Below are 21,911 nucleotides of genomic sequence, written 5' to 3'. Positions count from 1 at the left end.
TCTCAAAGGTAATCGGGTATGGAAGAAACATGTATTGATTGTTGTGACAACTCGCTATATTTGTAGTTGATACTTTTCACGTTTCTGATGGACAGCACCCAGACAACTTTTTGGGCCAAGTGTAAACTTGATAACATTGTAAAAGTAAATAAAATGAATAGGTATGCCAGTCCTACAAGTGGCCATAATTGGAGGTGAGAACTGTCACTACCCTCCTTATAAAATCCACAAGCCCCAGTGGGGGGGTTAAGACGTATTCCTCTCCTGCAAACCCAATCCAAAAGCATGTCATTAGAGGCACAGGTCTGTTCAGATCCTTGCCCAATCCTAATGCAGTCACTTGGGAAATGACCCGCCCCTTTACTCCATAGCCAATTCCAAAGCCAGTTACGGGAGCCAAAGACGCTTCTTTTTCTTCCATATTCAGTCCTAAAACATGTTATTGTCAGTGCAGACATGTCTCTGGCCTCCTCACCAAATTCAAATGCATGGCACTGGATGTTAAGGTTTTATACTCTCCTTCTCATCAAACCTTAGAGCCCAGCTCTCCTACGCCGTGGTCCCCCGCACCAGAAAGACCAGATCGGGAGGCAGCTCCTTCTCCTTCCTCGCGGCCAAAGCATGGAACGCCCTTCCGCTCCACCTCAGACAGACAACATCGCTCCCCATCTTCGCAAGAAACCTCAAAACCTGGCTCTTCGACAGACCCCCTCCTTGATGGAATGGAACCTGCACCCCCCCCCCCCACCACCACCCCTAGCGCCTTGAGACCCTTATGGGTGAGTAGTCGCGCTTTAACAAACTCCTGATTGAGTAATGAAGGCCCAGGCATGTCATTCTCTTCCTCGCCCAAACCAAATACAGATCTTCGAGACCGAAACGTTTGAGCTATATTTGTCAATTGTTTTGCCCCTCAATTTTCCTTGCTCCCCCACAAAATGTCCTGCTGTTTGCTTTTTTGCCTAGTTGACTGTGGGCACCAGGTGAAAGCTTTCAGGATTTAATAACACATACCTTGGCCTTGGATGGCCTGGTATATAAACTCTGTTTTGAACTCAGGGGATTGGTCTTTCTTCCACTTTTTAGGGCAGTCTTTCTGGGCAGTTACAGACTACCGTAAATACAGTATACTTCCTTTTTGTAAGACTAGAGGTGAAGTCTACCAACACAAGCACTTCTGTTAAATCCATGCAATGCCTCAAAAATGAGATAATGAATCAATGGCAGCCCTCGTCGAAGGATGCGTACTCTCAGTTCAGTGACTCCCCAATAGAGGGCGAGGTGCGTGTAAGCGAACATCATCTATCCCTAAGCATATACACACCTACATATCAAATAAGGAGCTATTTCTTTTCAGAAACATCGGTCCATTTTCAAAATGTCACCCACATCAACAAAAATGTCATTGCCCATCTCAACATTCCACTATAGACTTCAAAACCACAGTGATGCAGTCGGTGTTACTCCTGCATTGATTAGCCAATACCGAGTGTTATATTCGAGCACCCAGTAGCCCTCTTTGTGTTCCTCTTTGCAACAGCATCCATTGAGTGTCTACAAGGAAGCCAAGGGGCTAGTTTACAAAGACATTTCTGAGATGGTGAAGTAGTAGTCCAGTAGTACTACGTCACATAAACACAATACTCAGCATTGCTTTTGTGAATTGACCCTAGAAATGTCCAAATCTCTATTAGTAAAAGTACAAAAGAGGGCACAGTCTTGTATAGTTTTAATAAATAAATCTGAATGGGCCCTAAATATTCGCATTTTAAATGTACAGGGGCCAATTCGCAAAAGGCATTCAAGAGTGCGTGAAGTAGTACTATAGGAATGCGATACCACGCACTTGTGAATGTTTTTGTGAATTGGTCCAGAGGGGTTTAGTCAAGACCGTAGAACCGAGTGTTTCTAAGTTCTCGCTAGGCCTGCGGGATGATGTGTACATATAATGGTCGCAGAAACATGTGGAAACTTTGCCTTCCTCCCAAGCCTGTGTGTGATAAGACACTGAGAACAGGAACTGCATTATCAGCAAGTCTGGTGGGAAACAGCAAGGAGGAGCTGGGCCAGCCCATCCTTGAAAAAAACATTTTCACATTCACACACCTATTAGAGATCAGCAGGACATAACATGCCACGTAACCAAGTGACAGGGAGAAGCCTCCACACCCTAAGTCACTGAATATAATGCATAACAAATACTGTAGTATTCCAACATGTCCACATTGCTTGTGTGCCTTTTACCTTTGGTGTAGGGTGGATGTGCAACTGAGACCTCTTCTGTTCAATACTGCCCTATTCGCAGTCAGCAAGGCTGCCCCACTTTTATACAAGATAGACCAACATCACTTATCCATCAGCACCCACCTCACAAACAGCATTATACTCTCCTTTTATTTGAGACTCCCGCACTGTTGTGAGAGTTGCCAACATATCTTCACTACATTAAACTACACTAAATTCCAGTGTCTTCAACACAGTCCCACATTTTGCATACTGGGTCTGTGGAACAGAGCCATAATATATGCTTACAGACAGATGAAACCACTCCACCCCGTTAAGGAACTTTTCCTCCTCTAAACTATCCCAGGCTGTTTCCCTATGACTGTCAGACATATCTTACCCTAGGTCAGTGCTTCAAGCCTTGTTTGGCGGCTCTGGTTCCATGCATCCAGTTAGAGGAGTAGGGTGCACACGAGGATGGATAACAGCTATCATGCCTCTACCACTAACTCTGAGTAACCTTGGGAAGTTTTCTTTCATTGCCTCATGATATACTGGTCAGTAATCGATCATAGCATTATCCCATAGGATCTCAATGAAGAGACAGCCTGGTGTTCCTAATTATTGCATCTTCTGAAGAGCTATGCTCCCAACCTCTTTAAATTTCCTTCATCAGTCAGGAAACTGGAGCTGATGGAGCCGATCAAGAGATACATAAAGTGTCGCTGGTTGCCAGAATCAAACATTTTATTAATCCAATTCCGCTCAAGCATCAGGATCCCTGTGTGACTTATTGCAGCAAAAAGAAGTTGACGGCACCTACTTCTGTAAAGAAACTGTGTGAAAGAGTGGGTGAGGTGAGGAAACCCGCAGTGCAGAAGGGCGCAGCTGTGCTGAGTCCCACAGGGTATAGTGCTTGTGGCAAGGCAGTGTGCAGTGGTACAGCAGTGAGAGAAGAGCACAGCTGAGAGACAGCTTCAGAGCCCCTCTATGTACCACTGACAAGACACTGCTTGGAGGAACCTCAGTACTGCTGGGAGCTCACTGTGCTGGATGGACTACTGTGGCAATGGCAGAGCACTGCTGACAAACAGCTCACTTTGCTGGAGCCCACAGTGCTAGGATCATAGAGCAATAAAAGAGCGCTGTTGGAAGGAGCGCCCAAAGCAAGTCATTTAGCACTAACAGGGACCTGGAGGCAGGAGGCCTGAGCTGCTGATTACCTGTCTGCAATTACAACATTGTTTAACAAGCCTTGGCTCCAGTGCTTGCATTTGACATGCCCTCGAATGTGGGTGAGGTCAATTGCATCAAAAGTAAATAAACAGTGGTATGGATTGTCTGCTAAACAAAAGACCCAGCTCTGAAAATAAAGTACAGACAAGTGGCATCAACTTTTGAGTCAAAGACAAATAACATGAGACATTACTTGCATCTGAGAGGCAGCACAGTCCCCCCACTGGACACAAATGACATCACATACAACACAATATGATCTTTACACTGGAGACCACGGGCAGTGGCCAGAGTCTAACACAATTCTCCCATCAGTTTCCCCTAACTTCGGACACAATCTGGTGTGTCTGACGATGATAGTACTGAGGTCCATGCACCATACCTACCATCATACGACATTTCGGTTTCTCACTCAATATGTTCTCCTTCTAAAAATCATTTTTATCTGGCGGACCCTGAACTAAAGATCTACAAGGGGCGCGTGTTTAGGGGCACGTGTCTGGTTGGTTAGGGTCATTTAATAGTTTGGGTAAAGCCATTTTCTCTACCCTGGTGACCCTAGTACTGCATTTCCGCTGTCATGTGTGAGTGGCAAATACAGGTTCATGCAGTCCGGAAATCATGCCTTCTAGCATGAGATACTTAGGGACATGTTGCCCGAATGCCCCTTTGATGCATCTGTGTGTCTTCAGTAAGTTCCTTTTAGCTTAGTTCCTCTTTGGACGGTCAAAGGCGCAAAGTGACCCTACACAGATTCCCTAGAAGAATTATGTGGGCCTGTTTCCCACATTATGCCTTCAGAAGTTATTCTGCAGTTGCTTTGCCTGCAGCTCAAATCAAAAACCAGCTGTAGATGAAACCAGGTCCATTGTGTCGGCTACTGAAAAGCCAACAGATCCAACAAACCTTCCCTTGCCCCATACAAACTGCTGGCACAGTAGTCAAAGAACGCACTGGCTGTGATTGAAATGGAACCCTGTCCAGCTCCACAGTACTGAACATGTACTGGAAGGTCCAGTACTTGTGAAACGTTAACCTCATCCTTGGCCTAAGGGACTTGTGCACCTGAGCTCAGGTCAGGATGTGGAATGGTGTACAAGCTTGAAGGACGTTCTGCCTGAGAGAACAGTCTGCTGCCTGCTAAAAATTGCCTTAAGGATAAGAAGCTATGCTAGCTTGAAAAGCATGTGTCAAGTCCTAGTCAGCCTACCGACTCTGCCTAAAGAGCGTGGTCCATGTCTCAGGAGGGTGTGGTGGAGAAACCGATTCAACAGTTCAGAGGACTGCATGAGCAAGCTACAAACGGCAGAACAATTTTGCAATGTGTGACTCAACCTGCTGAGATCCCTCTTCCCCCAGCACTGACAAAACAGACGTTTCCCTACCCTAAATAAGTCCCCCTAACCTCTGTCACAGCTCACATATGCTTCTGCCCTGCTGGGGTCCATACACCCCAGGTCCTACATTGGTAAGTTGTATCAAAAACTGACCAAGAAACATAAGTATCCCCTTCCGTATAGCTTCAAGTTCCTTGGTTACCCAGAACCCATTCCAAAGCACTAGGCTGGCCTCAGCGACAGCCTAATTCTTTTTATCTACAAGCCGCAGTAGCTGGGGAAACACATTTTTGAGTTTCCTTGCTATTCCTTACCATTACTCATGACAATCAAAAATATCATTGGAACCTGTGTCCAAATTTCCAGGGCAAAGGACCAAGCGTGCCAGCATGGCCCAAGGACCTTTTCTGAGCAGCAATTCGGCTTATGGTAGCCAGACCTATAAGTACAGAATCCAGTTCAGATAAACAATATTTGTTTAGGTGCAGATGTGGAGGCAACAGGGATTCCTGTGGTTGTAGCAATGGTGTGAATGTAAGTTTAGCTTGGGGCAAGGAATAGTTGCTCGCAACTCTCACCAGTTTTTAGAAACTGGACAGAAACAAGACCTATCATGAGAACCCTGGGACCCCAATGTGTGTCCTCTGAGATTTACAAAAAGGGGGGCAGAAGGCTCATAGATTGTGCCAGCAGGCATGGCTTACAAGACTGTTTACTTTTCAATGGCTCTGGTAGATTTTCAGGCTGGAGAATGAGTAAAGATGGTCATGGAGAATCAGCAAGCATACATCACAGACAAGCATTGGAAATGCAATAGGTCTCGCACCATTAGAGTTAGTGCTTTTAGAATTGTTTATGGGGTTTTTTTGTCAATGTTTAGCATTTTTGTTTCCTGTAGCCAATGCTAAAGTATTACAAATAAAAAAAGCCATAAACATTTCTAAAAGCTCTAACTGAAATGGTCTGAGAACTATTGCACTGTGTGAGGGTGAGTGAGGGTGAGTGAGGGTGAGGGGTTGAGGGTGAGTGAGAGTGAGGGTGAGTGAGGGTGAGTGAGGGTGAGTGAGGGGGAGTGAGGGTGAGTGAGGGTGAGGGGTTGAGGTTGAGGGTGAGGTGTTGAGGGTGAGTGAGGGTGAGGGTGGGTGAGGGTGAGGGTGAGTGAGGTGTTGAGGGTGAGGGTGAGTGAGGGTGAGGGGTTTTGGGTGAGTGAGGGGGAGTAGTTGAGGCTGAGTGAGGGTGAGTGAGAGTGAGGGTGAGTGAGGGGGTGAGGGGTTGAGGGTGAGTGAGTGAGGGTGAGGGGTTGAGGGTGAGTGAGGGTGAGGGGTTGAGGGTGAGTGAGGGTTTGAGGGTGAGGGGTTGAGGGTGAGTGAGGGTGAGGGGTTTTGGGTGAGTGAGGGGGAGTAGTTGAGGCTGAGTGAGGGTGAGTGAGAGTGAGGGTGAGTGAGGGGTTGAGGGTGAGGGGTTGAGGGTGAGTGAGGATGAGTGAGAGTGAGGGTGAGTGAGGGGTTGAGGGTGAGGGGTTGAGGGTGAGTGAGGGTTTGAGGGTGAGGGGTTGAGGGTGAGTGAGGGTGAGTGAGGGTGAGGGTGAGGGGTTGAGGGGGAGGGGTCGAGGGGGAGGGGTTGAGGGTGAGTGAGGGTGAATGAGTGAGGGTGAGGGGTTGAGGGTGAGTGAGGGTGAGGGTGAGTGAGGGTGAGGGTGAGTGAGGGTGAGGGGTTGAGGGTGAGTGAGGGTGAGGGTGAGGCTGAGGGGTTGAGGGTGAGTGAGAGTGAGTGTTGTGAGAGAGGGGTGATGAGGCCTGGTTGTTGTGAGAGAGGGGTGATGAGTCCTGGTTGTTTTGAGGTACAGCTGATGAGGCCTGGTTGTTGTGCGCTCTGTGTATTTTCACATGGCGTTCTACATTCTTAATGGAGTGCCTGTAACTGTATATTCCACTCAGTTATCTCCAGTTGCATCTGGAGATCAACCTGGGCGGACGCCTTAGCTGTGCTGCAATAAACCTGCTTGTCTTCTTATTGTGGATTTGGCATCATTGTAATAAAGTCGTTCACTAAAAGAATTACATGAAATTACATTGGGAGATGAGGGTTGGAGGCGAGCTAGTGAGAGAAAGAAGAGGGCCGGCTTTCTGTGTGGAAATGAACACAGAACTGCAGCGGCTCCACTGTGGCGTCTGATAACAAATATTAAACATTATTTATCAGCATTGGGAGCCATTGAGAATGTAACCAGTGATTAGTGCTTATCTACTTCCATCGGATTTCCATTGTCTGCTGCGCAGCGCTCCTAGAGCAATGTTTTGTGCAGCAGGCGCTTAACAACCCCCTTCCCCATGTGTAAATGCACACGCACTATAACTCACTGCAAAGCGTTAAATGTCGCTTCGCCCAACAAATATTCATGACTTGCTGATTGTAGCGAATAAAGCAGATATAAGGCTGGAGACATTGTAGGCGGTGTGAAAAAGCTATGCTGCTTTCTGCCACGCCTATTCCTAATGCTGACATGACATTTTTCGATTACGGCCCCAGGAACGTTTTGGAACTTTGTTTCCTGTGACCGCAAAAACGCAACAGGCTGTTGAACAGCGGCCACCACTGACAGCTTCTGAATGACAGCAAAGTAAATAAAGAGATGGGCGAGCCGCGCAGAACAAAAGAAAGGCATGCTACCGCCATTATTAAAGATGAATAAAGGCACGCGCCGCCATTGTTAATGATGAAGCTACCCAACAAAAAAAAAAATGCAGTAAAACTTTCATTGAATAATTAAAATGTATCAACACATAAAAATGATCATCACTCCCCTAATTGTGCTACTAGATTGCATTAACCAGTTTCGCTGTCGGTGCCCCTCAGCTGAGATTTCAGGGAGAGTGTGTACCCACTGAAAGAACCTCCAGTAACCTCTTTCTTGTTCGTTCTCTGAGGTTCACGGCACAGGAGGACGTTAGTTACGAAGAAGCTGTGGCATGCAGTTACTGTGATTGGAACCTCTGTGCGGAGGAGCATGCGTGGGCTGCTAAAGGGGGCTGGTGGTGTGAAGGTGGCTTAATAGTCTGAAGCAGTAAGGTTAGGAACACGGATGTAAAGGGTACAGCTACAGGAACGTGAAAGCCAGCAGCATGCTTGCCTGAGCCAGAGAAACACTCACAAAGGGAGGAGAGCAAGCATCTGTATACATTAAAGTAAGGCACCCATGAATTGGGTGCCGCTCTAAGCCAGGGAAACGCTCATTCAAATAAACAAGCGAAAGGATCGGAGACACGGCGGGTAAAATAAACAAAAAAAAAAACGAAGCCGGAGGGAAGAGAGGGGAGGGGGGAGGAGAAATGCGACACGGTGGGAAGGGGAGGGGGCGGAGCGGGTCAAATCAACAAACAAGCCGAAGGGAAGAGAGGGGAGGGGGGAGGAGAAATGCGATACTAGATTGCATTAACCAGTTTCGCTGTCGGTGCCCCTCAGCTGAGATTTCAGGGAGAGTGTGTACCCACTGAAAGAACCTCCAGTAACCTCTTTCTTGTTCGTTCTCTGAGGTTCACGGCACAGGAGGACGTTAGTTACGAAGAAGCTGTGGCATGCAGTTACTGTGATTGGAACCTCTGTGCGGAGGAGCATGCGTGGGCTGCTAAAGGGGGCTGGTGGTGTGAAGGTGGCTTAATAGTCTGAAGCAGTAAGGTTAGGAACACGGATGTAAAGGGTACAGCTACAGGAACGTGAAAGCCAGCAGCATGCTTGCCTGAGCCAGAGAAACACTCACAAAGGGAGGAGAGCAAGCATCTGTATACATTAAAGTAAGGCACCCATGAATTGGGTGCCGCTCTAAGCCAGGGAAACGCTCATTCAAATAAACAAGCGAAAGGATCGGAGACACGGCGGGTAAAATAAACAAAAAAAAAAACGAAGCCGGAGGGAAGAGAGGGGCGGGGGGAGGAGAAATGCGACACGGTGGGAAGGGGAGGGGGCGGAGCGGGTCAAATCATAACAACAAGCCGAAGGGAAGAGAGGGGAGGAGGGAGGAGAAATGCGACACGGTAAACAAAGACGGACATGCACGCGCCCGTGACTTTTAAGGTCAATGCGCATGCGCATAAGCTTAATGCGCATGCGCATTGACCTTAAAAGTCACGGGCACTGCAAGGAATCGCCACGATTCCTTGCAGTGTGGATAAAGAGTGGATAACTCGCAATACTCTCGCCTTGCTCGATGCGCATGCGCATCGACAGGCGAGACCTAAAAAATGTCTATTGGGGAATGTCCTCAGAGTTTAGGGTTGTGATTGCAACCAAGTGCCTCTTTATTTCCAACCTCTCAACGAGACCTTATAACATGAAGAAAGCATCCTTCACTCCATCTCAAAGGCAAAGCACAAATCCTAGGTCTTCTAAGCACCAGATCATTTACTTCTTTGAATTAACTGGTTCGAATTACTTGTCGTCTGTGAGAAAGTGCCATCTTCCTCGCATTGGTATGCCCCCACTTTTTTCTGAATTGCTGATGTGCTTTGACAGAGTGTACCCTGGGCTCCTGCCAACCAGGTACCCAGGGCCGGTGTTCCTTCCCTAAAACTGTACTGAAACCAAAGACCCAATTGGCACCTCTGGCCACCTGTCAGCCTCTAGTAAATGGTACCCTATGTACCCAGGGCATGATGACCAGAGAAGACCCCTGAGGGCTGCAGCACTTATTGTGCCATCCTCAGGGGCCCTGTACCCTGGCACCCACACACTGCCTTTGCAGGCTGAGTGCCTAAGTACAGAACTAAAACAAGAGTCGACATGGCACACATCCATGTGTGCCATGCCCACAGAACCCACTGCCCTGGCATACTTCAGTCACCCCTCTAGCTGGGTGCACTATGCCAGAGGTGAGGGCACAGGTGCATGAGCCCTGTGCCCCTACAGTACCCAGGGCCATTCCTGGGCACTGTAAGTGCAGTGATGCCATTAAGAGTATATGGTGCTGGGAGGTTGTCATTACGAACTCCACAGTTTTGTACCAAACTTCTCAGCACATTAAACCCGCACTGATGCCAGTGTGGGATTTAATGTAAAACACATCAGAGGGTATCTTAGAGATGCCCTCCAAAACCTGAACCTACAATCCACGTCTGGGCTGAGTGGCTGCAGAGGCTGCCACAGAGCAGACATGTTGCTGGACCCCTGGGTGGAGAGCCACCCGCTCTCCTGGGCCTGCAACAATGCACATCCTGGGCGAGGTGCTATGTCTCCTCCCCCAGGATGGACAGGGGGAAGCTTCAAAGGCATGCCGCCTCTGAGAGTTTCTCCAGACCATTTGCTGTACCCAGCAACTGGCCTCCACCAGTTCTACCCCCACACTGGCAGGAAGACTGGCGGGAAAAACTACGTCAGGAAGGGGGGGTGCCAACCTTTGCCAACTCCACCCCACAGGTGGAGGAGGCGAGGTGAAGCACGACCCTGGGCTCCGGCTATTTTGTAGATGGGGAGCCCTGCCCAATAGTATAGTCTTGAGTAAAGAACACATTGTTGTCCAGAACTCCTAGACTAACTGTTTGTTTTAGTTAACGCATGGGACCAACAGACTAAAGTTCCTTCTGGCACCTCTGCGTTATTTTACATTCACTTCCCGTCTACCGTTACTTTGGCCCCTCACCCACACTTCACCTACGGGCAGTTGGAAAAAGATCTCCGCCAAAGAGCCCCTCTTTGAGGTGTTGCCCGTTGGGTATTGCACCGCCCACCCAACGAGGAGCATTGCCCATGATGAAGCATGACACCTGCAAGGGTGTGTGAGGCCATTATATCCAACAAAATGGATATCCACTGGATGGTTACCATTTAACCACCCCTCAATATCCACTTTCTTTGACCCCCCCCTTTTTTTGCACCCCAGGAACAACTCAGTCCTCTTTTTGCTCAATAGAGCCCTGCCCAATCCCAGCTAGGCTCCTGCCCCCCTCCCACAGGAAAGGAGCAGGCTAGGAGGTGTACTCACCCCAGGACAGGGACCCATTGGTCCCTGCCCTTGCCCTACCTGTAACGCCCCTAAATGTAGTATTTAGGGGCTCCCTGAACCTTCCTACCTCAGATCCCAATACCAAAAAGAAGAAAGAAGATCAAGAAGAAGAAGACCTGCCGTGCAGCTGCTAACAACAGGACTCGTGAACTGTTTGGATTCTCATTTGTTCGTTTTACTCATATAGTAATGTTCTGAATTTTCCAGCTTATAACTAATGAGTAATAGAGTGTGCCAACATGAGATAAGCAAAGAAATTTGTTGTTTTTACCCGAATTAACCAATTGTTGATAATAAGCAAACAACAGGACAACAACAACTGACTTGGCCCCAGCCCTACCGGCCTGTTGACCCTGGAACCTGCTCCTGCCTAAACCCGGTGACCCCCGCGGACAGCAACCTTGGGACACCTAGAGGACCTGCCTGCCTTGACCCTCTTGAAGATTGGGACTCCCATCAGCAGAGGCTCTGCTGCAACAACCCACCTGGTGCCCACCAGGAAGCCCGGGCTGGGCCAACCCGAACCAAGACCACGAGGACGTCCACCCGGCGACTGGGACCCGAAGTCCAGTGCCCAAAGACCCTCCTCGACAAACCAGCCGATGCCTGCAGACTCAGAACCAGGGGCCACCCCAACCGCGACCAGAAGAGGGTAAGCTTTTCTGACACCCAAAGACACTCCTGCACCCGGCGCTCTACAGCCCCCTGTGCCTCCCTTTGGGGTACCTACCTGTGCTCCAAGATCCCAACTCACCTCTCGAAGTGCTGGTCGCCCCTGGAGAGTCTCCGTCCCCGAGCCTGCAGCCTTTGTTCCTTTTTGACCTTTCCCATTGGATAACATTGAGCCCCCGACGGCTCAAAAGCACCCTGCACCCAGCCACCCGAGTGCCGCTGTCTGTGACCCCTGTGTCCTATCCCACTTCCCCCCTTGCCCTGAGCAAGTGACCAGGAGCCCAGCTCCCACAGCCGCGTGGCCTGCTAGCCAGCAGCCACCAACCGAAGGCCCCCCTTCCCTCATTGGATATCATTGGGCCTACCTACCTCTGCACCCAGCCGCCCCTGTGTCGCTGGGATTGAACTAACTGTACTTACCTGACCCTGGGGGACCCCTGAGTCTCTGCCCAGAACCTCAACTTCACCAACCAAGTATTCACCTGGGAACCGGTAATTTACTTACCTGCCATTGGATAACATTGACCCATTTTGACTCGAAGATGTTCTAAGTGTGAAGTTTTGAAAACTGAAAATATTCACATAAAATCAGCCAAAGTCCGAATTCCGAAGTACTCACCTGTGATCAGGGGAGAAGCCAGTACTGTACCTTTCAGCCCAGTACTGAACCGCAAAAGTAATCCCTAGCGGGGTTACTAGTAATCTGTATTTTCTCCATAGGAACCCATTGTCTGCTTTTCTATTAAATTTCTTCTAAGTGTCTACTTTTGAAAACTTGAAATATTCTTTAAAAAGTACACGAAATACTGCAACGCAATTACCTACCTGTTTTGAGTTAAGACCCCAGTGGTGGCCCTAGGAGACCAGTACTGGATTACAAAAGTAACGCGATCGTACTTTACCTGCAACCTGAATTTTCTCCCATTGCATAACATTGTCAGATTTCCATTGAAATGTTTTTAAGTGTGAACTTTTAAAACGGCTTTATATTCATGAAAATTCACTTCAGTAACTAAAACGATTTTGCTAATCTGTTTTCAGCTCAGACCCCAGGACTGAATCTAAGATCTAGTCCTGGGAATACTAAAGTAATCTACTTAGTAATCAACTGTAGTTACATGTGGAAAACCCATTGAGCTCAATGCAATAGTGTGTTTTAGGATTGTGTTGCTTACTGTCAATACTGTATTAATTGTGTACACGAAACTTTATTGCTCCTTTGCAAAGTAATTACATGAGAGAACTCATAACAAGAAAAGTACATTTTTATAACTGTTGGTTCTAAAAATAAAACACCTATATCTGTGGATATAAAAACAATTGGCCTGGAGTTCAGTCCTTGAGTGTGTGAAACATTTTGCTGACTGAGTGTGTACAACAAATGCTTTACACTGTCCTCTGGTACTGCCTTACTGCTCGACCAAGCTATCACTTTGGAGAGTAAGGTCAGTTCTGACTTTAACCTCTGTTATACCTCTGGGGTTGGAGGACTCTATACACACTGTATTTCATTCTAGTCCAGTATATATATAGAGCCACTTTCTCACATCGTCCGAACAAAAAAAGATGATGGCAATTAGGTGCGAAAATAAGAAAGCATATTAGAAAAGAAAGCAAAAAGGGGGCGCCTGAGTGGAAGAGACTTAGCAGAATTGATAACAGAAAGAGACAATAGTGGGGTGGCGTCCTGTTAACTAAGCAAGAGAAAGTAGAGGAAGAAGGGAAAAGGGAAAATTATGACAGATTCCATGGCTGAAGGGGACAAAGAGGATGTGAAAGGAGGAAGAAATGCGTAAGGAGGTATGACCACCCTTTTAAAGAAAGCATTTGAACATACTTCGGAACCAAGTGGTTAGAACCCAATATTCAGTTCACTTCAAATGGCCATTATCCAATAATTTGATTCGAATCACCCCAAAAGATTCAGCTAATAACAATTGTTGTTAACTCCAGCTATTTATCAAACTGTACAACTAGAGAACGTTGTAACTAAAGCTTAGAATGAGGCCATGCCATCTAGAGCACATAACAGCAGCTCGGTAGGGAAACTTGCAAACCTGGCAGGGACGTAACACAGGTACCTGCGGCGCAAGAGGCCTTACACTCTCAAGGGAGCCCCCAATGCTTCAAGGGAGCCACTTCAGACCAAGGTCAATAAAAATCTGTGAGATATGGGAGACTTAAGGGCCCCTCATCACATTCTACGCAGGGGGAAAATTTGGCGTTATGCCACTGAAACTGGGGCATTATTAGAAACGCCCTTGGGAACCAAGCAGCCTGCTCCTCCTTAACCTGAGCTTGGAAGGGAACCCAGCACTGTGGCACCTTTCCATCACTGACTCACTAGGTACTCAAGTGACCTCTGACTTCCATCAAGCCCATATTGTACACGGAGACCATCCAAGCTCCAGAGCACATGGCCCAGCCGCAAGGTCAGACTGGCATCAGGCATTTCCCTGGGTGGGGGGGAAAGTTTTGTTAGTGGGGGCAGGTTTTGTAGCAATGCAGCAATTCTAAAAGCACTGCAAAATGCCTTGTATGCTCAGCAGTTTAGGGGCAACAATAAAAGTGTCAAGTTAACTCTGGTGATTAATGCACCTGCGGGATAGAGATGTGTTTTGTTTAGTGGCATCTAAAGTACTGCAAAGGGTTAATATGCCTACCTCAAAGTACGTGTACCATGCATATCAAAGAACATAGCTCAGTGGGTTACTGCTTTTGTTAAAGAGATCTTTTTGTTACTGTGCAGTTTATAAGTTGCAATCTTATTCTAGCACAGTGAGCTATGAACTGCCATCAGGGCCGGACTGGGAACCACAACCGGCCCTGGCAAAGGGCTCGGCCGGCCCCCCCTCCCCACTCGGGGGGTTTGGAGGTGCCACCGAGCTCTTTGCCGGGGCCCGTTTTCGGACGATTTTGGTACAGGGCCGATTTTGCAGCTATGCTGCAAAAACGGCCCTGTAACAAAATCGGCCCCCAGGGACCCAAAACCGGCCCCCACCCGTGCGGCGCACCGGGGGATTGCCTGGTGCCCGCTGTGGCCAGTCCGGCCCTGACTGCCATCAAAGAGCTGCTTGCAAGCTGCATGGTACAGGTTAAAAAGATATCTTTTTTTCCTAGTCTTTCATTATCCTGATGATGCTAAAAAAAGGTTTGATTGGGTATAAATACATTCTTATTATTAAAGTCTACCCTAATCACTGTGTTATCTTCTGAATCCTGAGCTTGTGCTTCTCCAGACCAAGCACTCTTAAAAAGTGCATGCCAGTATGGATGGCATGTGTATCCTACAGCGTGTAGGCTACTTTGCCTTATGTGCCATTTTCTATACATTGTTTTACACATGTCTGATTCATCGTCTGTGTGTGTATGTGTGTGAAGTGCTCCGACACCCTACACTGGTTTGAGAGGTGCCATAAAACAAATTAAATGCATGTGAGAGACGGGCTATGGAGAGATGAGGGGCACTGCTGGAGGTTGACAGTAAGGGAATCATTTAAGAGCCCCAACAAAGATTGTCCTATCCTGCTGCACAGTAAGGTGATCGTTTACTATGCTAATACAATTGAATATATAGTGATAAATGTGTTGTAGAACGCGCCAATTCTTCCTCCTACCATAAAGCCCCCTTTGTTGTGGTCGGACTCACTCGCTATGCAACATACGGGCGGTGGGGGTCGGGAGGGGGGATGTTTTGAGAGTGGCCAGACAAAATTTGCCACAGCAACTTTGGGCTTCCCAGCCCGGCCCTGCCCAGCAGGAGTCAGCAGCAGCCTGAATAGGGCGTGTTGAGTGTAGGAAGCTGCAGAAGAAATCGCTACCACACGCTGTGGACTTCGGCCTTCTAACTATCCCAGCCGGTGCATTAGAGATTAGGGGGTTAATGATTTCTTTGGAGGCCGGAGAAGTACACACTGGTATCAACCCTTCTACCGACGACAGCGTCACTGGCCTGCCCTACCCTTCCGGGTAACATCAGGCAGGATTTGGATCCTTCCGCGCCGGCCTGCGAGACATAGCTTTATATATCTAACAGAGTGACTGGTCTGGGGCTGACTCTGCCCCCGCCTTTTTAAAAACACTGACCGGCTGGGGGAGTCTCCGGCCTTCCCCCGACCCCAGCAAGCAGCTCCACCTCTGTGTCTGGGGCAGGCGCTGCTTTATCTATGGTGAAATGCTGAGCACACCCACTGAAAGAGGATATGACGCAGCCATGATGTCATTATTTAAGCAGTGCGTAAGAGGTTTATGGGTCAAGTCGGTGAAGGCATACAAGCAAAGGGGAAAAGCCTTTGAATTGGGATGACATCATCGTTGACAGTCATAGATAATGTCACTGCCAACGACGACGATGAAGCTCCCAGTGTTCGAGATTGGCAGCATTACTTAGTCTGATCTAATATAGGTTCTAGAACACCTATTCCGCTGCGATTCACCTTATTACTACGTACTTTAAAGAGTAAGTATCAGAAAATGCACTTTAAAATGTGTTCCACAGCTGCCTGAATGATGCCTGGCTGATAATTAACATAAAGACTGAAAAGCCGTTTAGAAAATGAACACAGAAGTTTCTCTATAAAGTTGTATTTTGCAGAATATTGAAAAGTGAACAAATGGGTGGTATTTTTCTCTGGGAAAGGCGGCAACAATATCAAGCGTGCTTCCCAAAGAGCAGACCACTGACTCGGAGGAGCAACAAAAAAAAGAGGGGTCCCCATGCAGAAAATGATGGGGTCTCCGTGAGTGTCCCCTACCTCACAATTATTTATAAGCTTTGGGCTGAATGGGGCCCGTCTGAGGGGTTGGAGGGCCCGCCTTGAACGGCTGGGTCACTTTGAGTCACAGGGTCTGAAGCCTGCGTTTATGGCCCTGCAGTGACCAACAGTTCCACCCCCAATACAAAAAAAAATCAATGTAAAGCAGCTCAGAGTGTTAGATACCAAAAACAATGGTGTCATCAGACAAAAGGCCCAGGACAAGACAAATATCTGCGGGGAAGGGACATGACATACAACCCAGCGGTGCCCTGTCCCATAGAAGGCCCGGGAACTCCTCTGGGAGCCATGTTGGATTGGGCTGGCCCTTCCCCCATGTCATTGGGTTCACGTCCCTGACCTTTCTTTACAAATAATCTTTCTATCCGGAAATTGCAGTGCAGCCTGGACCCAAACAGGCCTTCGCTTTAGAGCTTCGGGGCCTACCTGGCGCTGTGTTGTGTAACACGCCCCACATCATGTGTCATGCTGTGTGGACAGCCTGGTCACATTATATAATCCCACCGCCCAGACCACCACCAAACCCATCATTCACTCTCCCTTACAGCTATGCACATTGATATTGACAACAATAAACTATGACGCCCGTCAGAGTGCCCCATAACTGGATGGTACTAAAAAGAAAATGACTGTAAACACAAATCAGACATTTTTGGATGATTGTACTTTTCTCTCCTTATACTATGCATTATATATACTCCTCGCCTAACCTGTGAGATATACAGATGCTTTCCTGTGTAAAGCACTAAAACATGCCTTAGGATGATGTCCCTTCCATGCAAAACAACTGACTAAATACTGCTCTGTCACACTGTGCATGACACCTGTCATACGTGTCGTGTGTCCCTATACACTTTTAACACAACCACAGTATATTTAATCCAACCCCAGCAGCTTGTTAACAGGCAGCCCTCCACCCCGGGTGCTTGTGACCTTCGGCCCCCGGCGTGCACTCACCTGCGTAGGTCTGCGCCGCGCCGTTGGCGCGCGGCGGCCCCTTCTGCAGCATGCGCAGCCGCACCTGCTCCTGCACGCGGGCGTTCTTCAGCTGCTCGCGGTCCCGCTGGTCCAGCTGGTGGTCGGAGGGCAGCGCCAGGGAGGAGGTGTCCATGTTGGGCTGCAGAGCCGACATCAGGAAGGTGCCGCCGTCCTGCATGGTGGAGGTAGGAGAGGGTGAGTGCCTAGGCCGTGTGGCCCTCTCTGGAGAGGAGGGCGGTCAGTCCGCGGTGCGCGCCCCACAAGTGTCTCTCACTCACTCATAACCACCCCGGCGCTAGCCCGGAAGGGAGCGGGGATCTCCGGGAGTCTGGCGGTGGTCCTAAGTTCACAGCTTCCGGGAGTGGCACTGGCTGGGTCTATCTCTCACTTCTCACAGGCGTGAGTCGCCCTACCCCCTGTCTTACACTTCTTCTTCCCAGTGGTAGACGGGCTCAGTGCCAGGCGGCCCCAAGCGCCGTGCCAAGCAGTTCCTCGGTGGTGTGGGGCAGAGCTGGCTCCCTCGGTGCCCCTCACGCCTCCCCACGGGCCCTCGACGTGTGCTCAGGCCTCGGGGCGGTGGAGGCAGGCGGGCTGTCTGTCTGACATACTGCGCTGTCCCCTCCCTAGCAACTGACACCAGGACGGGGCGGGCCCGCCCCCCACACCCTGCCACCTTAACAGGTAGCGCCGGCCAGGTTAAGGTGGAATGCCAGTGATGTGGGGACTGAAAGAGCGCCATCGGGGGGGAGGGGGGAGGGTGGAGCTCTACCTGGGCGGCTTGCAACCCGATCCCTGCATACCTGGGCAGGGCTGGGACAGGGACGGGTGAGTGGGTGGCTACATGGAGACAGGAGATCACCCCCCCCCCCCCTTCCCGGCCCCACACACAAACCAAAACCCTCGTACTCAGCGCTTTCAGTTTATCCTGCACAGGACAGCATGTGAATGTCAGTGTAACATCTTACGTTTCCTTCTCATTTCATTGTGGCAACTGGAATTTTACTGTTTATACTACAGTACACAGATGGGATTTCAAAGTGGCCCCCTGTCATGTGTTGCATATTGAACCTGCCGTGACGGTGACCTTTCAGCTTGTAGCCCTGCTCACACGCGACTTTGTAGGCCTAGACTCAAAATAGGACAATATTTCAAGCTTTATAATACCAACTGATGTGAGCTGAAAAGCCAGGCCGCTCAAAGATCACACAAGTCGATCTATTTCTAATAAACTCTTACCATACCATACACAGCCGTGCTTACTATGCCCATACAGTCACTCAGACATTCTTCGTGTACATACGTGTTAAGAACGTAATGTTTGCATTCATATTTCTATTCAGTGTAAACGTCATAAAAACAGTGACTTAAACATTGTGATTAGCATGTTATCTTAGAACCTTTGTGTCGGGCCTACGTACAGCTGGTGCATTCCTATATACATTCACTCATATAGATGGCTACATATACCCATTCACAAACTGATTTACTCATACACTTAATAATGATACACATTCATACACTCGAATTCTCTATAAAATCCCACAAACACTCTTCTCTACGCACACTATTTTGAAATAGACACACACACACACACATATATATATATATATATATATATATATATATATGTATATATTTTGTATGCCTGCATACAGCACTAACTAACCTCTGACAAATCGTTGAAGCACTTTATGCTGGGTAGCAGACTGCTCTGGGACCTGTGGTTAGTTTAGTGTTATTGGGAATCGTCTTGTGACCTCAAGCAAACCCTTCCATGCAGTAATTCCTGCGATGATGGGGGGGGGGGGGCGGAGGGGTGGGGGTGGGGAGAGCTCCTACGCATCGGATAAACAGATGAGTTAGAGAAGATTAGGCATTATTAGGTTGCACAGATATGACTTCTGGAGGGAGGTTGAGAGATTGTGGTTTTGTAAATGAGCTGTGGGTGACCTGCAGAAATACAAAAACAGTGAATGGGGTAAACATGCATGCGTCAGCGAAGGTTGTGCTCAGGGAGAGATGAGTGACATTTAAAGGAGAAAAGAAGCAAACTATACAGCAATCTCTTGCATACACTGCCATAGCTACATTCATATGCACATACACTGCCATAGCTACATTCATATGCACATACACTGCCATAGCTACATTCATATGCACCCCAACACAGCTAATCAGAGCTTTAATCTGCATTTGTTAAAAAAACAATTTACCCAATCCGAGGGTGCAAGGTGTAACATCTGTACACTGAGGTAAATCACACTCGAGGCCTTATGACTATCAGCAGAGCTACTTTCCTTTTTAAAGTAATTGACACATTCAGTCGCTGTGGTCGCAGACATTGTTATTCTCATGCCATATGTGGTCATACAATGGAATTTGACATTTGCCCTGCAGTATTCAATAGATGAACGTATATTTATTAGTATTTTTGCTCTAAATAACGTAATATTGGGCCTCTTTTATTTCCACTGCCATGTATGGCACCTTCAGCCAGTCCTGTGTTTTTTGGTAAAAGCAATTTACATTCTGCAACGTGTTGACATTTTTCCACAGTCCCCGTTAAAAGTGAGGGCTCAAACAATCAGAATGCAAAATGCAGTTGTTTATGAATACAGTACTGAGTGAGGATTTCACCATCTGCCACTGTGAACACACAGATCTACACACCCATCCGCAGAGGAGCAAGGATGCCATGGGTCTGGGTGCAAAGCATGGACAATTGCCTCTTTCACTGCTGCCGGGGTAGTAAAACACAACAATTGCCATGGTTCAATGGGATGCCGTCGGCTCTGGGCCCTGGCGTCGCACATTGAAAACGTCCTGTTTGTTACCATCACACTGCATGCTGGAAATTGTATAAAAACAAAAAACGACAAGTACCAGAAGGGGTGACTGGCTGTAGGGCAGAATGTGTCACACATGGCATGGGGCGACCTGGCAGCTACCAATATGATTTCTGGGGAAAGTGCAGTAAACGCAGGAGCAGAGACCACCATTAGGACAAACACAGTGAATAAATTCACGAGCCTGAGCCCGGGGCCCAGTCAGGTCGTGTCTTCACCGCCGCCCCCTCCTTCAAAAGACACAAAAGGCCAGCCCTTCCATAAAAGAGGGAAGCCGTGGGGTTACACAGCCTGCTTCGCCGACTGAACACACAAAGAAGGAATGCAGGGCCAGCACAGAGAAAAGCAACCCTCGCTCCGAGAATCCCCCCCAAAAAAACCAAGATTTCACAACAGCATGCCACAAAGGAATCTTCCGGTTAAAACTAAGCACCAAAGTCGACCACCGAAGAAACAAGCATTTGCAATGCAATAGGTCTCGCATTTTATTTATGCGTTTTTATATAGCGCGGACTTTACCCGAAGGTGTCAGAGCGCTTCACAAAAGGAACAGAACTGATACATGAGAACATTACAATTGAGCAAAAAACAAAAGCAAACGTTACATTAAATGAGGCAAAAATGACAATCGTGAGCCAGCAAAATACAAGAGGTAGCATTGTTGAAAGTTAGAGCAATTGGTGTTGTTAATCTACTTAAGAAATAGACTCCGTACTTTTAGAAGCGTTACTTGTGCACTGTCAGCTAAAATAAGAGCTGATCTACCCTCCCTTTACTGTGCTGCCTCTGCTTCCTGCCGGGCCAAACTTTCATTTTGTTATAGGACTGCAACCTGCAACAGTGCGCCTGCGACGGGTGTGTAATGCACAAGCACCTCCCAAGGGGACAAGTGTTGTATACTGACCAGTGTGAGTAAATAAAAGAACCCAAACCGCCCAAAAAGCAAACAGGTAAGACAGCATTGTGGGTTAATGCTCCTGCTGCTGAGACCTACGAGAAACCTGCTGGTGAATGGTCTGAATTTGTGTCAGGCCCCTATATCACTTTTATTAACTTTCTGAGATTGATAAACTGGACTTTTAGGCTCTTGAGTAATACCTGCTACATTTTGCACCTATATTGGCTTTTAATTTTGGGCACCTTGACAATGGCAGCAGGGAAGATAGCACCAGTCTTTGAAAATGTGCTCACAACAGCCCCATCTTGTATTGAGTGAATGTAGCAAGTTGTTCCACCCATCTCCAAATGGATTTGGGGGGCACATTTTATAAGTTTGTAGGACAACATTGTGTGTTCCTTGAGGGCAGTTTGCTCGACTGGACAGCCCATGCTCCACTCCTAAAAGCAGCTCGCTGGCAGTGCTTATGTGTCTACAGGAAGGTTGTGCGAGTTTGCATAGGTGTCTTTGCAGGGAGTCGTGCATGTTTGGACGTTTATAAGGAGTTTGCGTGTGTGTGTTTGTGCATCTGTGAATGTGTGTTACGGGGTCTAGATAGGGAGATTGTGTGTGTGTGTTTAAGTGTTTATTTAGGAAGCGTGTGTATGTGTGCTTGATTTTCTATATAGCGAGTTAATGGCATTTGTATGCATATAGGGCCAGATGTAGGTCACCAAATACCGGTTGGTAACGGCCGATTTCGGCCGTTACCGACTAGTATTTGGTGATTGAGATGTGGGGGGCCTACATTTTACAGAATCGGTAAATTTACAGATTCTGTAAAATACCGATTCTGTAAATTTACCGAATCGGGAAATCTATATGTAGGTGGCACTGGAAACAGTGCCACAGGCCCCTAAGAATTCGTTATTTACCATGACATACTATGTCATGGTAAATAACGAATTCCTG

The 21,911-nt window shown here is 48.0% G+C and overlaps 1 protein-coding gene across 1 annotated transcript in view; it reads right to left on the bottom strand.

Moving 5' to 3' along the window:
* Positions 1 to 21,911, bottom strand: part of PKP3 (plakophilin 3) — a 158,426-nt gene that overhangs the window by 81,202 nt on the left and 55,313 nt on the right. The window contains exon 2 of the mRNA XM_078682725.1: positions 17,196 to 17,388. Within this exon, the coding sequence (XP_078538851.1) occupies positions 17,196 to 17,388 (193 nt within the window). The remainder of the gene's footprint in view (positions 1 to 17,195; positions 17,389 to 21,911) is intronic.

Source organism: Lissotriton helveticus, chromosome 3_1 (genome assembly GCF_964261635.1).
Source record: "Lissotriton helveticus chromosome 3_1, aLisHel1.1, whole genome shotgun sequence".
NCBI classification, from domain to species: domain Eukaryota; kingdom Metazoa; phylum Chordata; class Amphibia; order Caudata; family Salamandridae; genus Lissotriton; species Lissotriton helveticus.
Note: the sequence above shows the minus strand (reverse complement) of the source record. Positions and strands in the feature narration are given on the sequence as shown.